At 42.8% G+C, this 17,314-nt stretch overlaps 1 protein-coding gene across 1 annotated transcript in view; it reads left to right on the top strand.

The window, feature by feature from the left end:
• The window catches only part of NDUFA10 (NADH:ubiquinone oxidoreductase subunit A10), a 41,435-nt gene extending 24,533 nt beyond the window's left edge, over positions 1–16,902 (top strand). Inside the window, exons 9-10 of the mRNA XM_054208924.1 lie at positions 2,693–2,801; positions 16,442–16,902. Of these exons, the coding sequence (XP_054064899.1) occupies positions 2,693–2,801; positions 16,442–16,510 (178 nt within the window). The 3' untranslated portion in view covers positions 16,511–16,902. The remainder of the gene's footprint in view (positions 1–2,692; positions 2,802–16,441) is intronic.
• The last annotated feature ends 412 nt before the right edge of the window (positions 16,903–17,314 follow it).

Genomic DNA, 17,314 nt, shown 5'->3' with positions numbered 1-17,314 from the left:
ACCTGCTATTTCTTAATTTACTTTCATGCAGAATTTAACTTGATATGCTTTTGTGTTGCCGGCTCTGAACCTCTTAGACCAGTGAATGCTTTTAGGTAGGAAATGTGGTTTTCTAATGGTGTGGATTGTCACTTCAATTTTTGTGACTATGCCAGCATCAGTTGTTGAGAAATCATGGCTCAGGCTACGCAAACGGGGTTTTGTTTCATTGACTAGTTTATTTTTTTTTTTTCAACCAGTCTACTTATTTACCCTATTTACCCTACCCTTATTTACCCTACCCTGCACCGTCAGCAAATGTGTTCATAAGACTTTCTAATGTTCATTGTGTTAGGCAATCTTAGAATCACAGAATGGTTTGGGTTGGAAGGGACCTTAAAGATCATCTAGTTCCACCCCCTGCCCTGGGCAGGGACACCTCCCACCAGACCAGGTTGCTCAAAGCCCCGTCCAGCCTGGCCTTGAACACCTCCAGGGATGGGGCAGCCACGGCTTCTCTGGGCAACCTGTTCCAGTGCCTCACCACCCTCACAGTAAAGAATTTCTTCCTAATCTCCAATCTAAATCTCCCCTCTTTGAGTTTAAAACTGCTAGCCCTCGTCCTATCACTACACTCCCTGATCAAGAGTCCCTCCCCATCCTTCCTGTGGGCCCCCTTTAGGTACTGGAAGTCTGGGACTTTGTTTTATACAGAGGTGGGGAAAAAAGCTAAGGTCCTGGGAACAGAAGTTCTAGAAAGTATATCCAGCTGATAGAAGAGCTGCACTAACTTCAGGACAGCTTGTAATACTTGTGTGTCTTCAGGTTTCTGCAGGTTCTCCATAAAACTTGTGTATCCTTGTTGTAAGCTGCCTGTAGGGAGAAGAGGACTTCCTCCTCTGGAGAGAGGCAGGAATGTGGCCGTCCTAATTCCTCAACACCTGCTTGTGCATGTTGTGCTGGACATAGTGCATGAAGTAGGTGTGTAATAGGTGCTTCTAGAGAAGGGATGAGCTACCCATTGCTGCAATGCACTTACTGGTGTGATTCCTGTGTAGCAATAGGAAGAGCTCTGGCTAATAGGATTATGGATGGTTGCAATAATAGTGAGCTAAAATTAGTATTAGGACCATGCATTCACTTACACGCTCTCAGTTAAGTTCGAAATGTCACATAATCTTATGGGTAGGTAAAGCATGCGCTGGGAAGTTACGCTACTGCGTGATGAGAGCTGCTTCAAGAAAATATGGTGCCATAAAATAATAAATAGTGATAATTCTGTGCTGGGGGAGAGAGAAAGCTAAGGAAACATCAAAGGTGCCTCTAAATGCTTCCTGCCGAGCAGTGAATTAGTTCTGACAAGCGAATGTGGTTTTGTGGTTAAAGATGTTGTTGTGGCAGGTGTCTCTGGGTGGTGCTTTTAGTAGTCAAAGTTATTTCTTAAGGTGCAGAGCTGAAGCTGGAGGAGCCGTCTTTGGTTGCGTTATGTTTGCATTTTTGTTTTTGCTGTGCGGTGGTTTCTTTGGAGGCAGTGGTTGTGAGAGTAAAGCAGTCTTAAGAGCAGCAGGTTTTCCATCTTGGCCACTAACCGAAATGAATTGTGCCTGGGAATTGTCTTCTACAATTGCCATTTGGCTGAGATTTGTGGAGGAATTCATTAACTGCAGACTAGTTGTCCCATCTCAACTTTTACTAGATTATTGTATTTCCTTACTAATTTGTCTGTAGGATAATTTACAGTGTGCATATTAGGATACATTAGCAGAGTAGTTTACTTGTTGAAACAGTTCAATGCTCTGAGGTAAGGTCCCAAAATTTGTGATTTAGGGGGGAAAAAAATAGCTTAAAGGTGATTAACTTTGCTTTGCTCAGGGTATATACTTTATGTGTATTTAAATATTTGTAAAGAAATGCAATTCACTGAAAGAAACACAATTTGCAGAGTTTCAAGTGTTGAATGGTGGCGAGTTCAGAATTTGGTCACTGTCCATTACAAACGTATGTGTTTTTCCCCAAATACATATAGGTGGCACTGTTGGTCTGCGTATAATAACAGCATGCAGAAGGTGGCTTTCTAGCAGTTTCTCAGATGTTTTAAATTTGGGGTATTTGAAAGCGCTGGCACCATGCAATGTGGATTTTTGGTGGATCCTGATATCTGTTCTTTCAGCTGCCGCAGCAGATGTCCCTTGGTTCCCCCCAGGCAGGATGCTAGGGGCACTGTCTTGGGGAAGAGCACCACCTTACTTTAATCCTCGTGAGGGTTCATTTGTGAAAACTGATTGAACAGGAGGTACTTCAACGAAGTTGACATAGCAGGATAGGATTCAATAAAACCACTTGTTATATATACCTTGTTTATATAGGAAGGCAAAAAGCTGGAGGTGCCTTATGGAGAAGGCTCCCAGGAACAACGGACCATCTCCAGGCAGGAAAACCCTGGGAGAGAGAATGAGGGAATGGAGAAACAGGGAGAAGTTGGACCAGGAACAAACTGGAGGCGGGACTGGTGGTGGGGAATAAGGTAGCTGTGTGAGGAAACGGATGAATAGATAATTCATTGTAACTAGAAAATTGCCAAAACCTGTGGAAGTCTTATTTAACAGCAAAGTATTCCTTTACTATTTGGTCAGACCCAGAATTGATGTTGCTGTTTTTGGGGCGGGATGTGGACTAACTGCTCCTTCTTTCTTTTCCTTTTCTTTCCCCTCAGTGTTCAGGACAAAGATGGAGTACTGGATCCTGTAGCCATCCCTCGCTTCATTCCGGAAATCACAATTGGAGGCAGTGAATATGATAAAATCTATTACGAGTATCGATCGGTAAGTAATACTGGAAGGGGAGCAGTTGTATGATAGCCAGGCAACTGTCCCTGCCAAAGGACAAGCGTGTTTGTACGTGCCTGTGTGCAGTCTGGGCATCAATCTCGTGCACAGGGGTACACGTTTCTAAGAGTAGGTTCTGGATTTTACCCACATCCCCACCTGTTTTGAAGTCCATCTTCCTCACAAGAGGAATAGTGAAGCAAATGGTTTGTTTCGTAAGCTGATTTTCTTTTTTTGATCTTTAGATGGGGACTAAAGGATAAGTGGTTTTCATTTGTTTTTGTTTCTCCTGCCCCGATTAGTCTCTGACCTCTGAAATCTAAAATAATCCTTTGAGTCAAACAAGGAAATTGGAAACCCATGGTGACTTCTCTAAAGAAGACTGCTTATAAAACGCTGAGGGAGGGGGTGTTTTTTTTCTGGAGTAGGCTGAGGAGGTACGAATGTTACATTGCTTCTCCAAACTGTTGTTGCTTTAATTAGTGTGTTTCTGTATGCGGGCACACATCCAAAGCCTGTTGTGGCCCAGTGCTCTCTTACACCTCACGCAGGCTCCCACACAGTGTTTTAATTAGCTGCTTGCCTTTCTGGTTCTGGAGGCAATGGCTTCCAATTGACTTAGCACTTTGCCCTGTTGCTTATTGTTATTTAACTGGCATGGGGTCCTCTCACACCATGTGCTGCTTTCCTAAGGCCCAGGTATTACAGATTCTCACGAGAGAAATTGTGGAATTGATGGCCATTAATACTGATTGGACAAACTGAAGTTACAGGTGATGTTATATTTTCAAGTTGGGTTGAAAACTCTGCTGCTGTGTGTGGTTTTTTTTTTTAAAGCAATCACTGAAGATAATGGAAGATCTACATAAATTGTTGAAAACCATGATTTTCATAGTCGGAACACTTTATTTTTCTTGTCCTGTCAGTATACAGTCTCTTACTGAAATTAAAATGTAAGATACAGATTTGTGGACTTGTTTGGAAATTCTGAATTACCAGTGTTTTCCTTTTGAATAGTCAGTTCAGAAGTCCCTGTGATTATTCACCATAATTTGTTCCTCCTCAGCTAACTATGTTGTGGAGAGGCTCCTGGGTTCCCACTGTGCTGTCTCATTTGAGATGTAGCCTTTCCAGCTTGTAAAAGGGGCTAAAGCTAAAGGTGAGAGCAGCAGAAAGCATCTTGCTACTCCTTGAGGTTGTCTAATGGGTTTGGAAACTCACTGGTCCATCTCAGAAATTGCTATGAGGATTCTGTGCTTTTTGGTATCACATTTTTAAGTCCAAAACTTCAAGCTAAGGCTAAGGATTTTTGGAGTCCTTCACTCCGAGACATCTGTGTATGTGCAGCACATATTTCAGAAGGATCTGCTGCATGACTTGTCACCAGCATGCAACATCCATCTGTACTGACGGTGCCTTTCTTTCCGAAGATGATAGGGTTTTTCAGCTGAAATGTCACTTTGCAGTGGAGCTGGGAATTATTGAGGCTGCCTGACACACAGCTAGATGTGACCTTGGTGCTGCGTGCTAAGAACCGGGGGTAATACTTCTGAAAGCCTTTTTTTCTTGAACCGTAGAACAGCACATTCCTCTTTGTGCTGGCAAGAAACTGAGAATCCCCTGGCTTATCAAATAGCTGGCTTCCAGGAAAAATTGTGACTTGCCTTGCAGATGTAGCAAAAGGATGCTTAGGAGTAGGAATATGAATACCTGGGAAGGAAAGCTGGGTCCTTGGATTGCTCTGCTTGATGCCAGTTAGTTGACAGCAGAAGCTGAGCACTGTCAGTGCAAAAAAAAAAAAAAAACATTGCCAAAATATAATCTCCCTTCTGCAGGCATGTTCTTAGGCCCTGATTCGGGAAAGTACTGTGGAAAGTGATAATATCCTTTGGAATAAGGAGGAGTTGTACATTTCATGAAGCATTCTGTTAAATTCGGGCAATACTACCTACTCTTTTTCTCTCTTCTGAATGCTTAAAGACTAGTAATCCTTCAGGGCTTTATAGCAATGGTGCACAATGCAAAAGATGCTGAATTTTCCTACTTCCTGTAAGCTACTGGAAAGAGAAGCACAAAGCCAGCCCCACCTGCTGTTTTATGTTCTAAGAATCCAGTTCTTTGTGTTGAAACTTTGAAGGTCTTGAGTTTTTTCCATCCAACTTTGTTTATCAAATTAAGGTGTGAATTTCTTTGTAAGGCAAGGCTTATATTCAGAGGTAATGCGGCATGAGACCAACCGGCACAGGCAGAAAAAGCGGATGAACTTCTAGCCTTACAAATCTTGGCTACAAGGTTCCTGGGTCTAAGGAGAGGGAATTGTAAACCTTGCCCGTGTTTATGCAGGGATGGTTACAGCTGTGCTACCACTTCTGCATTTGAAGACACAAAGATTTTGGGCTCACATGACTTGTAAAGACTTAATGATGGTATAATTACAGAACTTTAACTTCTCCTTGTGGGAAATACATGCTTTTAAGGTTGGTGTAATGATGTTTACCACATAAATACAATGATTTGTGTAGGGGATTTTTTTTTTCTTAGCAATCCTATAACTAGTCATAAATCCTCGATCATACCAATAGGCAGCTAACTGCTGGGCTTTTCAGAGTTGCATGCGCACAATTCATGCTGCCTAATAATAGTGGTTTTCAGGGATTCGCAAATCCCGGGCAGAAGCTGTTTATTGTTCAAAATACTCATTAGTCAGAAGCAACCAAGAAGGAGGAGGAAACACTCTTCAGAGTCCAAGCCTTTATGTGAGCCTTTCTGCAAAATAATGAGGTAGCCACATACAGCTCTGAATACTAGAAACTAGCTTTTTTTATGTATATCCTCTGAATGTTTTCTGTAAGCATTCTTTTTGCATATGAGGAGGTGGCTTTCTGCCTCCCTCTCTTACCATAAAGTCCTCTGGCAGGGTTCAGCCGTTCTGTTCAGGCATTCATAAACTTCTAAAGATGCTGTTCTGGCAAGGGAAAAGTAACCTTTTAATCAGGTTCTGTAGATCAGAGATAAGCATGTTCGTTCTTAAGCGAAGCAACATTATTTTAGGAACTGTCAGACTAGTAAAGACTTGACTACTCTCTTAACAACTGCTGTATCTCTCTGCTTTCTTCCAACTGTGCGCAATCCCCACAATAATGCTCCAAACTCCATGTGTGCCCTGCAAAGCTGGAGCACTTAGGCAGATGTGTTTGCAGAGAAGGCGAAAACAAATGGTTCTGTTTAATGGAATCAGTGTACTTAAATAATGTACTTATGTACTTCACACTCCCGACTGCTGTTGGCAAGTCCTGCTGAATCTCCTAGGGGTGGTGAAAAAAGGCTTATTTCACGTGCATGCTCTTTTCTGTACACATAGAAGTGCAGCTGTCTAAGATTCGTATTCAAGTCATCACCTACCTCTTTACCTCTGAAAACAAAGCTGGAGAAACTTAAAACAGTCTTTGCCACCTTTCCCTTCACTGCAGATCATACGGAAATGATTGGTATTTTGTTTATACAAACCTTGTGCTTAAAAATAGGAACAAATTAATGGGCTTGCCTATCACAAAGTGTACCAGAGCCTGGAGTCCAGTGCTTGCTGGTGTTCACTCCATGCATCAGAGTGGAGAATTCCTTCGCTAGGTGAAAGCAAAATGTTTAAAACCTAGTTGTTTTTCTCATGTCATCCGCTTTAGCAGAAAGTGTTTGTGCAAGCCCCCTCACCCTGACCCTGGTTCATGTAACCCGGCTCCTCTCTTTGTCCAGTGCCTTGCCCCAACATCTTTAAACACATGTCGAAGAAACCCTGAAGGAGATGAGGCCTATTTTCAGTAGGATCCTAAAAAGCGTGGCTTGCATCTCGTGGTGTAGGATTTGTTCGGGTGTTTTCCCCATCCCTTCTTTGGTGTGTAAGATTGCACAGTGGGAGGGGTATCCGATCCTCTTTAGAGTGTGCTGGGATTTTTTAAAGTATATGTGCCGGTATGTATATTAAAGAAAATGAACAAATGCTTGGGCATACAGATTCTGCTTCAGACAAGACAGGCCTAGGCACCTAGAAGTTCCTTTTGTACTAAGGCAATCCCATATTGAAGTGTTGTATCTCTTGTTAGTCTAATTTACACAGTTAGAAAGTCAGGGATGTGTACCTTACCCTTGAAGCAGACAATGTGTGATGAATTTTTTTGGAATAATTTATTCCACACTCTTGAACTACCTTCAAAGACGCTTCCTATCCCAATATGACTTGCAGCTCCAGTGAGTGCACGTGCCTGTGTGTAAGGCTTTCTAAGTTCAGTTTTAGATCAACTTTGTTTAGTTCATCTTTCAATCTGCAGTGTACTCTTGCTCTAGCATTGCAATGGTGTGCCACATTCTTCCCTTCCTTCCTTTACCCTCTTATTGCTTTTCCCCACCATGGCTATTTATCCCCCTTCGGCTATTTGCTGATCCTGGCACACTTCAGCCTCCATCCCTTGGCTCCTTTCCTTGATGGTTCTTGTTGTCCTCCTTCAAACCAGCTAATTGTGTGGCATATTTTTTCTGCGGCATGTATGCCATATTCACCATGTGAGGAAAGCAGAGGCTTATTGGCAGTAGTATTAATTCTGCTTTGTCCATCCTTGTCAGTCAGCTCCGTATTAAGCAGAGACAAAATGAGTGGCTCAGACTTTTCTGTCTAACATTTAACTCATCAAGAAAGCAAATACATATGCCACTGAAAGGTAAGAGAAGGCTCTCACTCTTCTCTTTCCCTACCCTTCTCAGTTGGTGGAAGACTGCTTTTGGAATACAGGGCCATGAGGCAAGAAAAGGTAGTAGCTGGGGATGGCTGCCTTTCTACAGCAGCTGCACCAGCTCAGCTGCCTTGTTAAGCTGCATCTTTATATCCTGCTCCTCATCCTCCTGCCCTGGGACATGGCAGTGTGTGGCTGTCGGTCCCCTGCAGTCTTGCGTAGCAGCAAGTGGAGAAAAGGCAACAGCTTGGAGGGGAGGAGAATCCCACGCTTTTCCCCCAGGCTTTTTATTACCCTCCCTTTCATAAGGATGCAACCTTAAGAGGGGGAATCCTCAAGTGTGCAATGTCTGCCATGCCTCCAGTTATTTAGGTAGTTGCAGGGAAATAGCTGTAATGCAGCAAGATTTTGAGTGGTGGGAAGGTGAGCCTGCAGCATTAGTCAACTCTCGGCCTCACAACCCAAAAATAAGAGTATTATTGCAAGAGCATGTGTTTATAATGTGAAGATCATAACTAGGTGAAAAGGGAGAAGATCAAGGGAGTGCTTTCTCCAGGTTTGGTGTGGCCCAAGTTGCGTGTGAAGTGCAGCCCTGACACTTCTTGGCAGCTGCGGTTACGAGGGGCTGAAGATGGCTGCTGGCAAACAGAGGGCTTAGGAAGTCCTTCTGCTTTCCCATCTCCTCTGAGAGCGCGGAGCCCTCCTGGCTTACACACAAATCCCCCATTTAAAATACCCCAAACTACAAAAGAAACATTTGAGCTTTCAGGAGGCCCGAGTCTGGATCAAAACCAGGGAGTGTTTGTGTCAAAACTTGATCTGTTGATGTTTAATGTGGTGATAGCACATGGCAGGGTCCTCAGCATCTTGGCCTCTGGCTGCAGATCTTGGTTTACAAGAAAAGCTACAGGCTACTAAAAAAAACTTCTTTGACCAATTATACTTGCATGCACGGAGGACATTACCCATGCATGCATATAAGTACAACTGTGGCAATAAGCCTTATCTAAGCCATGAATTGTCTTCCCTAGTGCTCTCGCCTTTGCAGAAGTAGGGAGGTTAGGATATCTTTGTTCTCCATGTTTGTGATTGTCTCAAAGACATCTGCTATGGTAACAATCTTCTGTTTTCTTTCTCCTGCCATTTTTTCTTGGCTTGATGAAGTTTTCATTTTTCTTCTTTAGAATCAAGGTCTCCCTTCCTAATTCTTATTTTAATGGATGTGTTTGACAGCTATAATGCGCAGCCCTGTCTGCTCTTGAGTCCAGGAAGGAATGAAAACAGACACGCAATAAATTAGAAAAGGCTCAATTTAAGGGTTTTTTCTGCTTTATGTCTGCAAAAATATTTTTTAGCCCTTTCTAAAGTAACAAGATGTCACCTAGCTAAATATCGGTAAGACAAGAAGAACCTAAAAAATAACTAAAACCTAGGAATGATGTTGTTCCTGAAGAGTACCTGGAAAGAGGTGGGAATAGGTATGTGATCTGCTTATCTTCCTGTCTCCCCCCCTCCTCCGCTCTTGCCAACGTATGGAGAGGGCGTGAGAAGTTTGTTCAGCCCCTTTTCTGCTTTAGAAATGTGTATCTTCTCTACCCCGCTTCCCTTGAAAAATATCACGGGCAACTGGCATGGATATCTATTCCAGATATGGGGCGGAGAGGGACCTGAGACTATCTCCAATCTTGGTTTTGGTACTTGGGCCTGTTTTGTTTTAGATGGCAAACCATGCTTTCCCAGGCACTGGGTACCTACGTAAATCAAAAAGACAGTAAAATCCCGCTGTTATTAAAGTAATCCATTTCAAACTTGAGTCTGCCACCAAGCCTTATAAAAGAAAAAGATATCTTTTTTTTGTAGGAGCACATCCTCCCTCTCCCAAACTCCTCTCAATCCCATACCCATGTAGGAATGTGATTCCCAGGGTAGACCTCTATTAAATAAATCGATAAAGCCCCAAGGAAAATAGTTCAGAAGAAAGATCTTTTGTCAGTGATTAAGAGAAGTGGAGGAAAGTTGCAAGTGAGCTGCTCCCACTCCACTCTTCTGCATCTCCTAGGAAACTTTAAATAAAAAAAAATCCATCCCTCAGAGGACAGTTTCATCGTGGTATCCTATATTGAAAAATCACGCTGTAGATCAGGAAAAGGTTTTGGCAAATCTGTAAGAAGGATACTTGGATCTGTTTATGGCTCTTCCCTGCTTTGCTTCTGCTTTTTGGGGGTAACATCCCCATGAATCTTAAACTGTGAAATAGCGTCAGTTTGAGGTGTTCAACTGTGCAGGTGTAGTGGTACAATTTTGGTTGGGATGGCATTAGTATGTGGTTTTCCTTGTTTCTTGATAGCATTTTTCTGCTGATAAGTGCCCTTGGGCATTTTAATGTAGAACTGGCATTGCTAAGACCTGCTGCTACTACCATAAGGAAAGCTGTTATAAGAGGCATTTTGCATTTTACCCGTCCAGTTAGAAAAGCAAGTCTACAGTTACTATAATGCTTTATCCTTGGATATAGTTACTTGACTTTCCTGTGGTAGGTTTGCACTCTGTAGTGGATAACTGGCATTTCTAACATGTTCTTTGCTGAGGAAAAACTAAAGTAGGTTTTATTCTGCTGCTATGACAAACAGTCACTAGGGCAAGTAGGTGCTGTGGAAAAGAGCTGCAGCAAAATATTTAGCCGTACTCTGTTGCTTATTTATTCTTCGCTGTCCTGCAAAAGCAAGGCTAGAAATATGCATTAGATTCTTTATGGTGCCTGGAGTCTAAGTTGCAAGGCACGTTAATTTTTACAAAATCGGATTCCTGCTTAAGCTCAGTTATGTTGTTTGAAATAAAAAATACTTGAGCTTTGAAGAAATACGCTGTATCTTTCTTATGGATGCTGCTCTTTCCAAAAGATTTATACTGTCTTGTCCGTCTCTTGAATGAATGAAGAGTAGGACAACATTCATTGAACAACTTAAGCAAATTGGAATTGTTTTAACCTCAGTTCACTAAAGCTTTGAGTACTCTGGTTAGTTGGGCTATAATGAATGTTAACAGCATTAAGAATTTTGTTTGAGTAAAGAATGGCAGGAGTCGAGCTGTAAACAAACATCTATCTATGCCAATCCTTTGGAAACCAAACCATAGACGACTTTGTGTGTGTTTGGGGGGTATTACACCTCCCTCCCCACCTTCATCTGTTCATCTAGAACATAGGAACCAAGCCCTTCCCGAATACAGCCAGTATATGAAGCTACATATTCCTAGATTATCTCTGATTTTTAGCTTTGTGCCGACAGCAAACGTTGACAATAAACTTCTGGAAGTCAGGATTTCTACTGGAAAAAGCAGGAATCTTCTTTAATAGCAGTGATGGAAGGCGCTATTGTTATGCTTGTTATAAACAGCCACTAAATGAAAAGGTTTGGATATTGATGAATGAGCCCATGCTTGCGGAGTAATGACTCTGTTTTTAAGTGCTCTTTGATCAGCATTGCTCAAAACATGCTATTTATAGATCTGTTTTAGCTGTGAAGCCCTGCCATTAGTGGAAAGCAGCACAGAAATAGAAGGGGAAAAAATGGCAACTCTTTCTGCTCCTGAAAACAAGACACTCTAAACTGATGGATGGAGACCTTCTCAGATTGTTAAAACTCTCCAGAGCTCTACCTGTACATGTTTGGTTCGAAATTATTGTGGGGAGCTCTGAAATGCAGCCGCAGTGCATAGCAAACAGCTGGCTGAAGCTGATGGTTGCTACTCTGCAGCCTATACCACTTTATAGGGCTTTTCATCATGTTTATAGTTTTGACAGACACTTCTGTGGTGGAGTTCTTAATTTAACTGATGAGATGATCTTGTTTTCATCTTCTTACTGATGTTCTTTTAAAGTTGAGCAGTTCATTCTTTTGAGCTGACTCTGCCTTTGGGTACAGCTCACTTCATTAGTTTCATGCTCTGTGTGGTGGATTTTATCACATACTTCTTGAAATAATCCTTGCTGCCAACTTGAAGTTCTGCACAGTGTAAACGCAGCAGACTTAAGACTTGATTCTGTTTTAGCCATTTCCGTGGAGTGGAAAAAGCTGTTCCTTGGCAGTAACCTTGCAGGAGCTTGTGTTTGCCTCCTGCTGCTGGGACGCACGTGAGCTGTTGAGCTTGTCTGGTGGGATCTCTTTTTCCCTTTTCCTTGGTCAATGCTGCTTCAGTCGTAAGCTCTTGAGGGCAGAGACTTAATTCTTGTGTTGCAAAGTCTGTGCCTAGATAATTGCTGATAACGAGATGACTTTTCTTACTTGTCCTGGGAAAGAGGCTCAGCTTTGGTGTGAGGCCAACTGCTTTCTCTGCCACTTGGTGCTGGACAAATCTGTTGGTGGCTCCACAGGTCTCTTTGGGCTGATGTCAGTTAAGGACCTAAGAAGGTTTAAAGGGATTTATTTGATTCTGTATGCTACTCCTTTTACTTGCCTGTTGAAATGTGGCATTAATAATTAATCATGTGTAATAGGATGCACTACTATTATTTTTAACGCGGCCATTAAATCGCACCTTTTCTTCAGTCATACTCAAGTGTGATTTGAAGGTAACACGTGTGGAATGTTCCTGTGAATGTGTCAGCCACTTGCAAATGATGTGGCCTTGCTGATTTTTTTATTACAGTTCTCACTGGGAAACTTACTTGTAATGCACAAATCACGTGCAAAATGCAAGCCTTTTCCAAGTACTTGCTTGGTTTCCCACTGAGACACACTGAATTTTTTTCATCAGCAGTATCCGTTAGCAATGAGTCCTTCAAGCCATTGGCTTTTGTTTGATGGCACCTTCTTGTACTGGAAGAGACAGTGAATATTCAGTCCCTCTGTGTTCTCACAGCTACTGGCAAGTTACATAGTGACATACATACAAGCTCTATGTCACTTGCCCTGTCTCCCTTCCATCATCTCTTTTCTAGGCTGGACAGTCTGCCTCTTCTCAGGGCTGGCCACTTGTTTGTGTCCCTGCCCTTGTGCTGGCTCAGCAGCTGTGGGCACCACAGGCTGGGAACATCAGCTGGGCACAGTTTGGAGCACCAGCTTAACTGTTTGTTATCTCCAAAAGGAGCACATCTCACTATCTGCCCTGCATCCCCAGATGTTCCCTGGTGCTCCCACCACTCTTCTTTACAGTGCTCTGGCTCTGACTGAGCCTCCAGAGTCACAGAAAACTATCTCAGCCAGAAGGATGAACAGCTTCTTGCTGGGCGAGTGTGTTGATGGAGCTTGTGGAACGATCCAGCAAAGCCGCGGAGCTGGCTTGGGTTGTGCAGGAAAGTGATGAGAGGCTGGGTACTGTGGGATCTCTTCTTGTTGGCATCGTGCTGTTCAGTCCATTCAGCCATGCTGTGAAATGTCGCTGCAGCACTTTTTATTTGGCCGTTTTAATCCAGGCTCCTTGTGACGTTGAACAAAGGCTTGTTCTGGCAGGAGGTGGGCATGCGAGGAGCTGGAGGGGAGGCAGAAGGCCACAAGAACAGGATTAACTCCTGTTACAGTATTTTTCCAAACGCACAATAACTGCTGAAAGATCACCAGCTTCCTTCCCTCTGGGACAGACCTACTTTGTTCCTGGTTTTGTACATTTTTTTGCTATGGACGTGACTGTAAAAAGTGAGTTTTAAAGAGGCTGTTCTCAGGAAGTCGTCTGTGTTACCTGTACCTGCTGCAGATAGTGCACAGAACATAAAATTCACATCATTCTGCTTCCTATGTAATACTGTGATATGGGATTTGTTTACTGTGCCGCCTTCTTCCCATTTTTTGGGCTATTTTGAAAGCCTGGCTGTAACATATCCCAATACTTGACTGCTTTTGCCAAGGCCCACTGAGAACACTGGAGTATGGATGAATACTTATTATAAAATTCACTTTGATGTATTGCATGTCTTTAACCAAAGGCACATGGGGAATTTGTTTTGGACAATGAATTGAATTCTGTTGGGATTGATATTGTATCTTTTAAAGAGGGCAGATTTAGCCAGAAATGAAGCTGTAAACTGTGTTTTCCCAGAGAGCTCCTGTTGCTTTAATAATCAAGTTATCTGGGGATCTCTTGAAGTATCAAAGGGCCAATTAGGTGCTGCCTGGAGAGGACCAGGGAGAACTGGTTTTGTGCTAGAATTAATAGGTACAGGCTGGTCACAGCAGGTCTGATGTCCTTCTTCGCTCACCACTGCAAATTTGCAGGGCAGAGATAGTAATCGTTTATTTTCATCTTGCATCTCTTTGCGCAGCGGGAGTAACTTTTAACAGGACTGCATGGTTTCTTCTGATATTTAGACAAGACATTAAAGGCAACTTTGAATGAAAAACTTTAGAAAAACTGATCAAGAGTTGCTTGTAATGGCTTGTGACAAGGTGGGGTGGGGAATGTCTCATGAAGAAGGTAAAAGTCTTCCGTTAGCTTCATGTTTTAGGGAAAGAAGTGTCTTATTTTCTGACCTTCAAATAATAATAAAAAAAATAAAAAGAACCCCCCCTTCCTCAAAACACCAGGCTTCATCCTGGATTAATTAGCTGGTTTTTGTGGCCTGAGTGTAGATTTCATCAAGACTGGGTCTTGTTTCTCTCTGCAGGGGCAGCTCTCAAACAGGATACTCTTACAGTTTTTTGAAAGGAAAAATCATCAGGACAAGTCAGGGGTACTGTGTGAAACCAGCGTTTGTGTGGAGATGAGTGGATGATCTGTGCTTAATTATTTGTGAAGGGTGTCAGTGGATAGCTTATTTTTAAAGGAAGGGTTTTATTATAGCAACTCTGCTGGCTTCAGGCTTTCTCACAAAACTCACGTGCTTTTCCTGGTGGTTTACTTCTTGATTCCATTATTGTATCTCGAATGCTGTGTTCTGTTTCTCTGTCATTCCTGGAGATAGGAAGAAAGGGTTCTGGAGATAGACTCTGCTTTTGGAGTGACCATCTGGTGCTTCAGGTTATGGTCGGTACTTTCTGAAGGGGATTGCTCTAACACCTGAGATTCAGAGGTTGAGATGTATCTACATCTGTTTGCTCTGTAGGATCATTCAGTTCAGAGTAATTGCGAAAGCAGCTACTTTATGCACTGATCTGTCGCTGGCAGCTTTTGTTCATGTGGCTTAGTTATCTAGCGGGTACAGAGCCTGTTTTGTGTTAATTCAGGCTGAAACTGCACTAAAAATTTGTGTTGCTTTTGCGAGGCAAGTTGGTAGGAGACTATTTTGGTGACAGCATTGTTGCCACACTTGTGGTGAAACTTCTATCACAGAAGCGTGCTTTTACAGATCTGATGCAGTCCGCTTCACCTGGAGGAGCACTTTCCTTGCCTGTAGAGAGAGCACATACGCTGCGTAAGGGGACTTTGCTGTTTTAACCATACTGGCAGTCTTTCTCTTGTAGTCCTGTGTGCTGCATCTGTGATCCCTTGAAATGGCTGCTACTTAAACAGTCTCATTTCCCAAATCTTTAATGCTGAAGGTAGAATGGCCTGGCCACTAGATTCTCATGTCTGTAATGTCGCCCGAGTGCTCTCGCAATGTGGCAGCGTGCTGAGAGGGCCAGGCTTGGCTTTCCATCCCCATGCACAATCAGCACAGCTGTGAGTGTCCTCTTCCTCCTGAACCCTGTGGAAGGCTTTGGTTGTAGGATGCCCGTTTGGCCAGTTAAATGGACTACCAGGAAGGGGGTTGTGTGCTTCAGTCTCCCACGTCTTGTCACAGGCTTGGAAGTAACAGATCCTTGTCTCTGGGTCTAGGTGCAACTCCTTGAACTCCTAAATGCCAAGACTATTTAGGCTACTGCTGTTCACCTCTATCTTCTCTCATCTCAGTGACAACTTGCTTTCCTGGTGAGGGTGCAGACCTGCCAGCTTTCTTAGTACATCTGATGTTCCCCTCCCAGTGCTCCAGTCCATCCAGCCTTTCCATCTGCAATGTGTTTCTTGGTTCGCTAGGCTTAAACAGCTCCTTGCGTGATCCTCTTGTGACCTGTACAACCAGCCCAAGCTCTTGAGATGCTGTCAGAAGGAAAGGCTTCCCTGCTGTAGACCCCAGCCCTCTGCTATCTTGCGTACTGCAATGTGCAACGAACTGTATGGAGCGGTGACTTTGTGTGGCAGCATCATGGTTCCCCAAGTCCTGGTTTGGGAACTGTGGGTGCAGAAAGGTCAGTCAGGTGAACTTGCTTGTCCGAGGTGCCTGTGGGGAGGCTGCTCCCAGCAGTGTTAAAAGGCCTGTGCAGGAGAATTGCAGACTGAAAGGTCAGCCAGGTTCAGAGGCAGAGAATGAAGGCTGTCGCTTAGGTCCCAGGGTACCAGTGAAATTTGGGTATGGGGCTTGAGAAACTTCAGATTTTCCAGGAGGAATGGTTTCTGGCTTTGCTTATGAAGACAGGCAGATGCTGCTTTTGCTTTAATAAAGTTAAGTTCAACTCTTGAAGGCTAAATACACAATTTCATTTGAATGGTTTAATTTAGTGTAGTAATTAACTCGGTATTTCATGCATGAAATATTTCATGTATTTAATACTGTGTTCCTATTTTGGCATGAGAGTCTACTGACTGATTCAGTAATTCTTCTATGTGCTATGATTAGAGGGGTCACCTCCTATGAAAACTGGGAACCAGGGTGTGTAGGGGAGAAGAATTGGATGAATCCAGGTGGAATATGCTGTTGTGTTGACGTGTTGGCCTAGTTTTTATATACGCTATGATATAGTGGGTTTTGTCCACGCCCCCAGCTGCACAGCTCACATTTTTCGGAGGGACTGATTTTTCTACAAGTGCTAATAATTATGTTGTATAAGAGTATTTTGTGTTGCACTTCTGCAGAGAATACCATGAGGTACTTCATAAAGAATCAGAAAAGTTTTCATGAAGAGTGAAAAGAGAAATATTTCTGACTGAACTTTCTGCTTTCTCTAGCTTCCTGGTCGCAATTTTAGGCAAGGCTACAATGCTGATGTTGGTGACAAGTGGATCTGGCTGAAATGAGATCTGCGTCCCCTTGGAGCCCAAACTGCGATGGACCATGGAACTTGAGTGAAGAAGATCCTGAGTTCAGCGTGCCTGCTCCCTGTCAATTGTGTAGTGCCAAGGAGTTGCAGGTTAAATAATCTTCCAGCTACAACATAAGAGAATAGACTCCTAGAAGGGAAATCACTTTGTTTTGGTTTGTTCTTCCCTGAGGAATTCAGGGTGCTTTGTCTTTGGATGTGTGATGGTCAGTGTGTGATAGTGAAGTGATCTGGTATTACAGGGGCAGACTGAAGATCAACGCTGAACTTTCTCTTCATCAAGACTGTGGCATATTATACGGAGTTGTTCTTGTTCTGCTGAATCAAGAGAAATTAAAACCTGTATCTTTCTGGCTCTCACAAAGTTAACTTCTTGCTCTGTCATGCATGGTGTTTTATTAGTTTCATTAGAGTGCACATGCTAAAAAAAACCTGTGCTTGCATCGTATTCTGAAAACCTCTTACTGGATGTGACCATCAAAGCAGGCAAGCATAAAAAAGTTCATTGAGAGAAGGAAATAAGTGTCGATCTCAATTTAAATAACAAAATGTCTGTGCTTAAAAGTATAAAAAAAAAATCAAAATAATTGCCAGCAATTGTACTCATAGCTTCTTCCTTCCAAGGGCCACTATAGAACAAATGTTTGTTGGATATAAAAGACAAACATAATTATTATTTTTGCAAGTCCCTGAAAGTCCAAGTTGGAGTTCCTTTTAAAGAAATTATTCATTTGGTATTAGTTAGTCACAGAAATGAGGCACCTTGGCATTGGTTCAAGCA

This window comes from Rissa tridactyla, chromosome 7 (genome assembly GCF_028500815.1).
Source record: "Rissa tridactyla isolate bRisTri1 chromosome 7, bRisTri1.patW.cur.20221130, whole genome shotgun sequence".
NCBI lineage: Eukaryota > Metazoa > Chordata > Aves > Charadriiformes > Laridae > Rissa > Rissa tridactyla.
The sequence above is the reverse complement of the archived record's forward strand: the minus strand, read 5'-3'. Positions and strand labels throughout refer to the sequence as shown.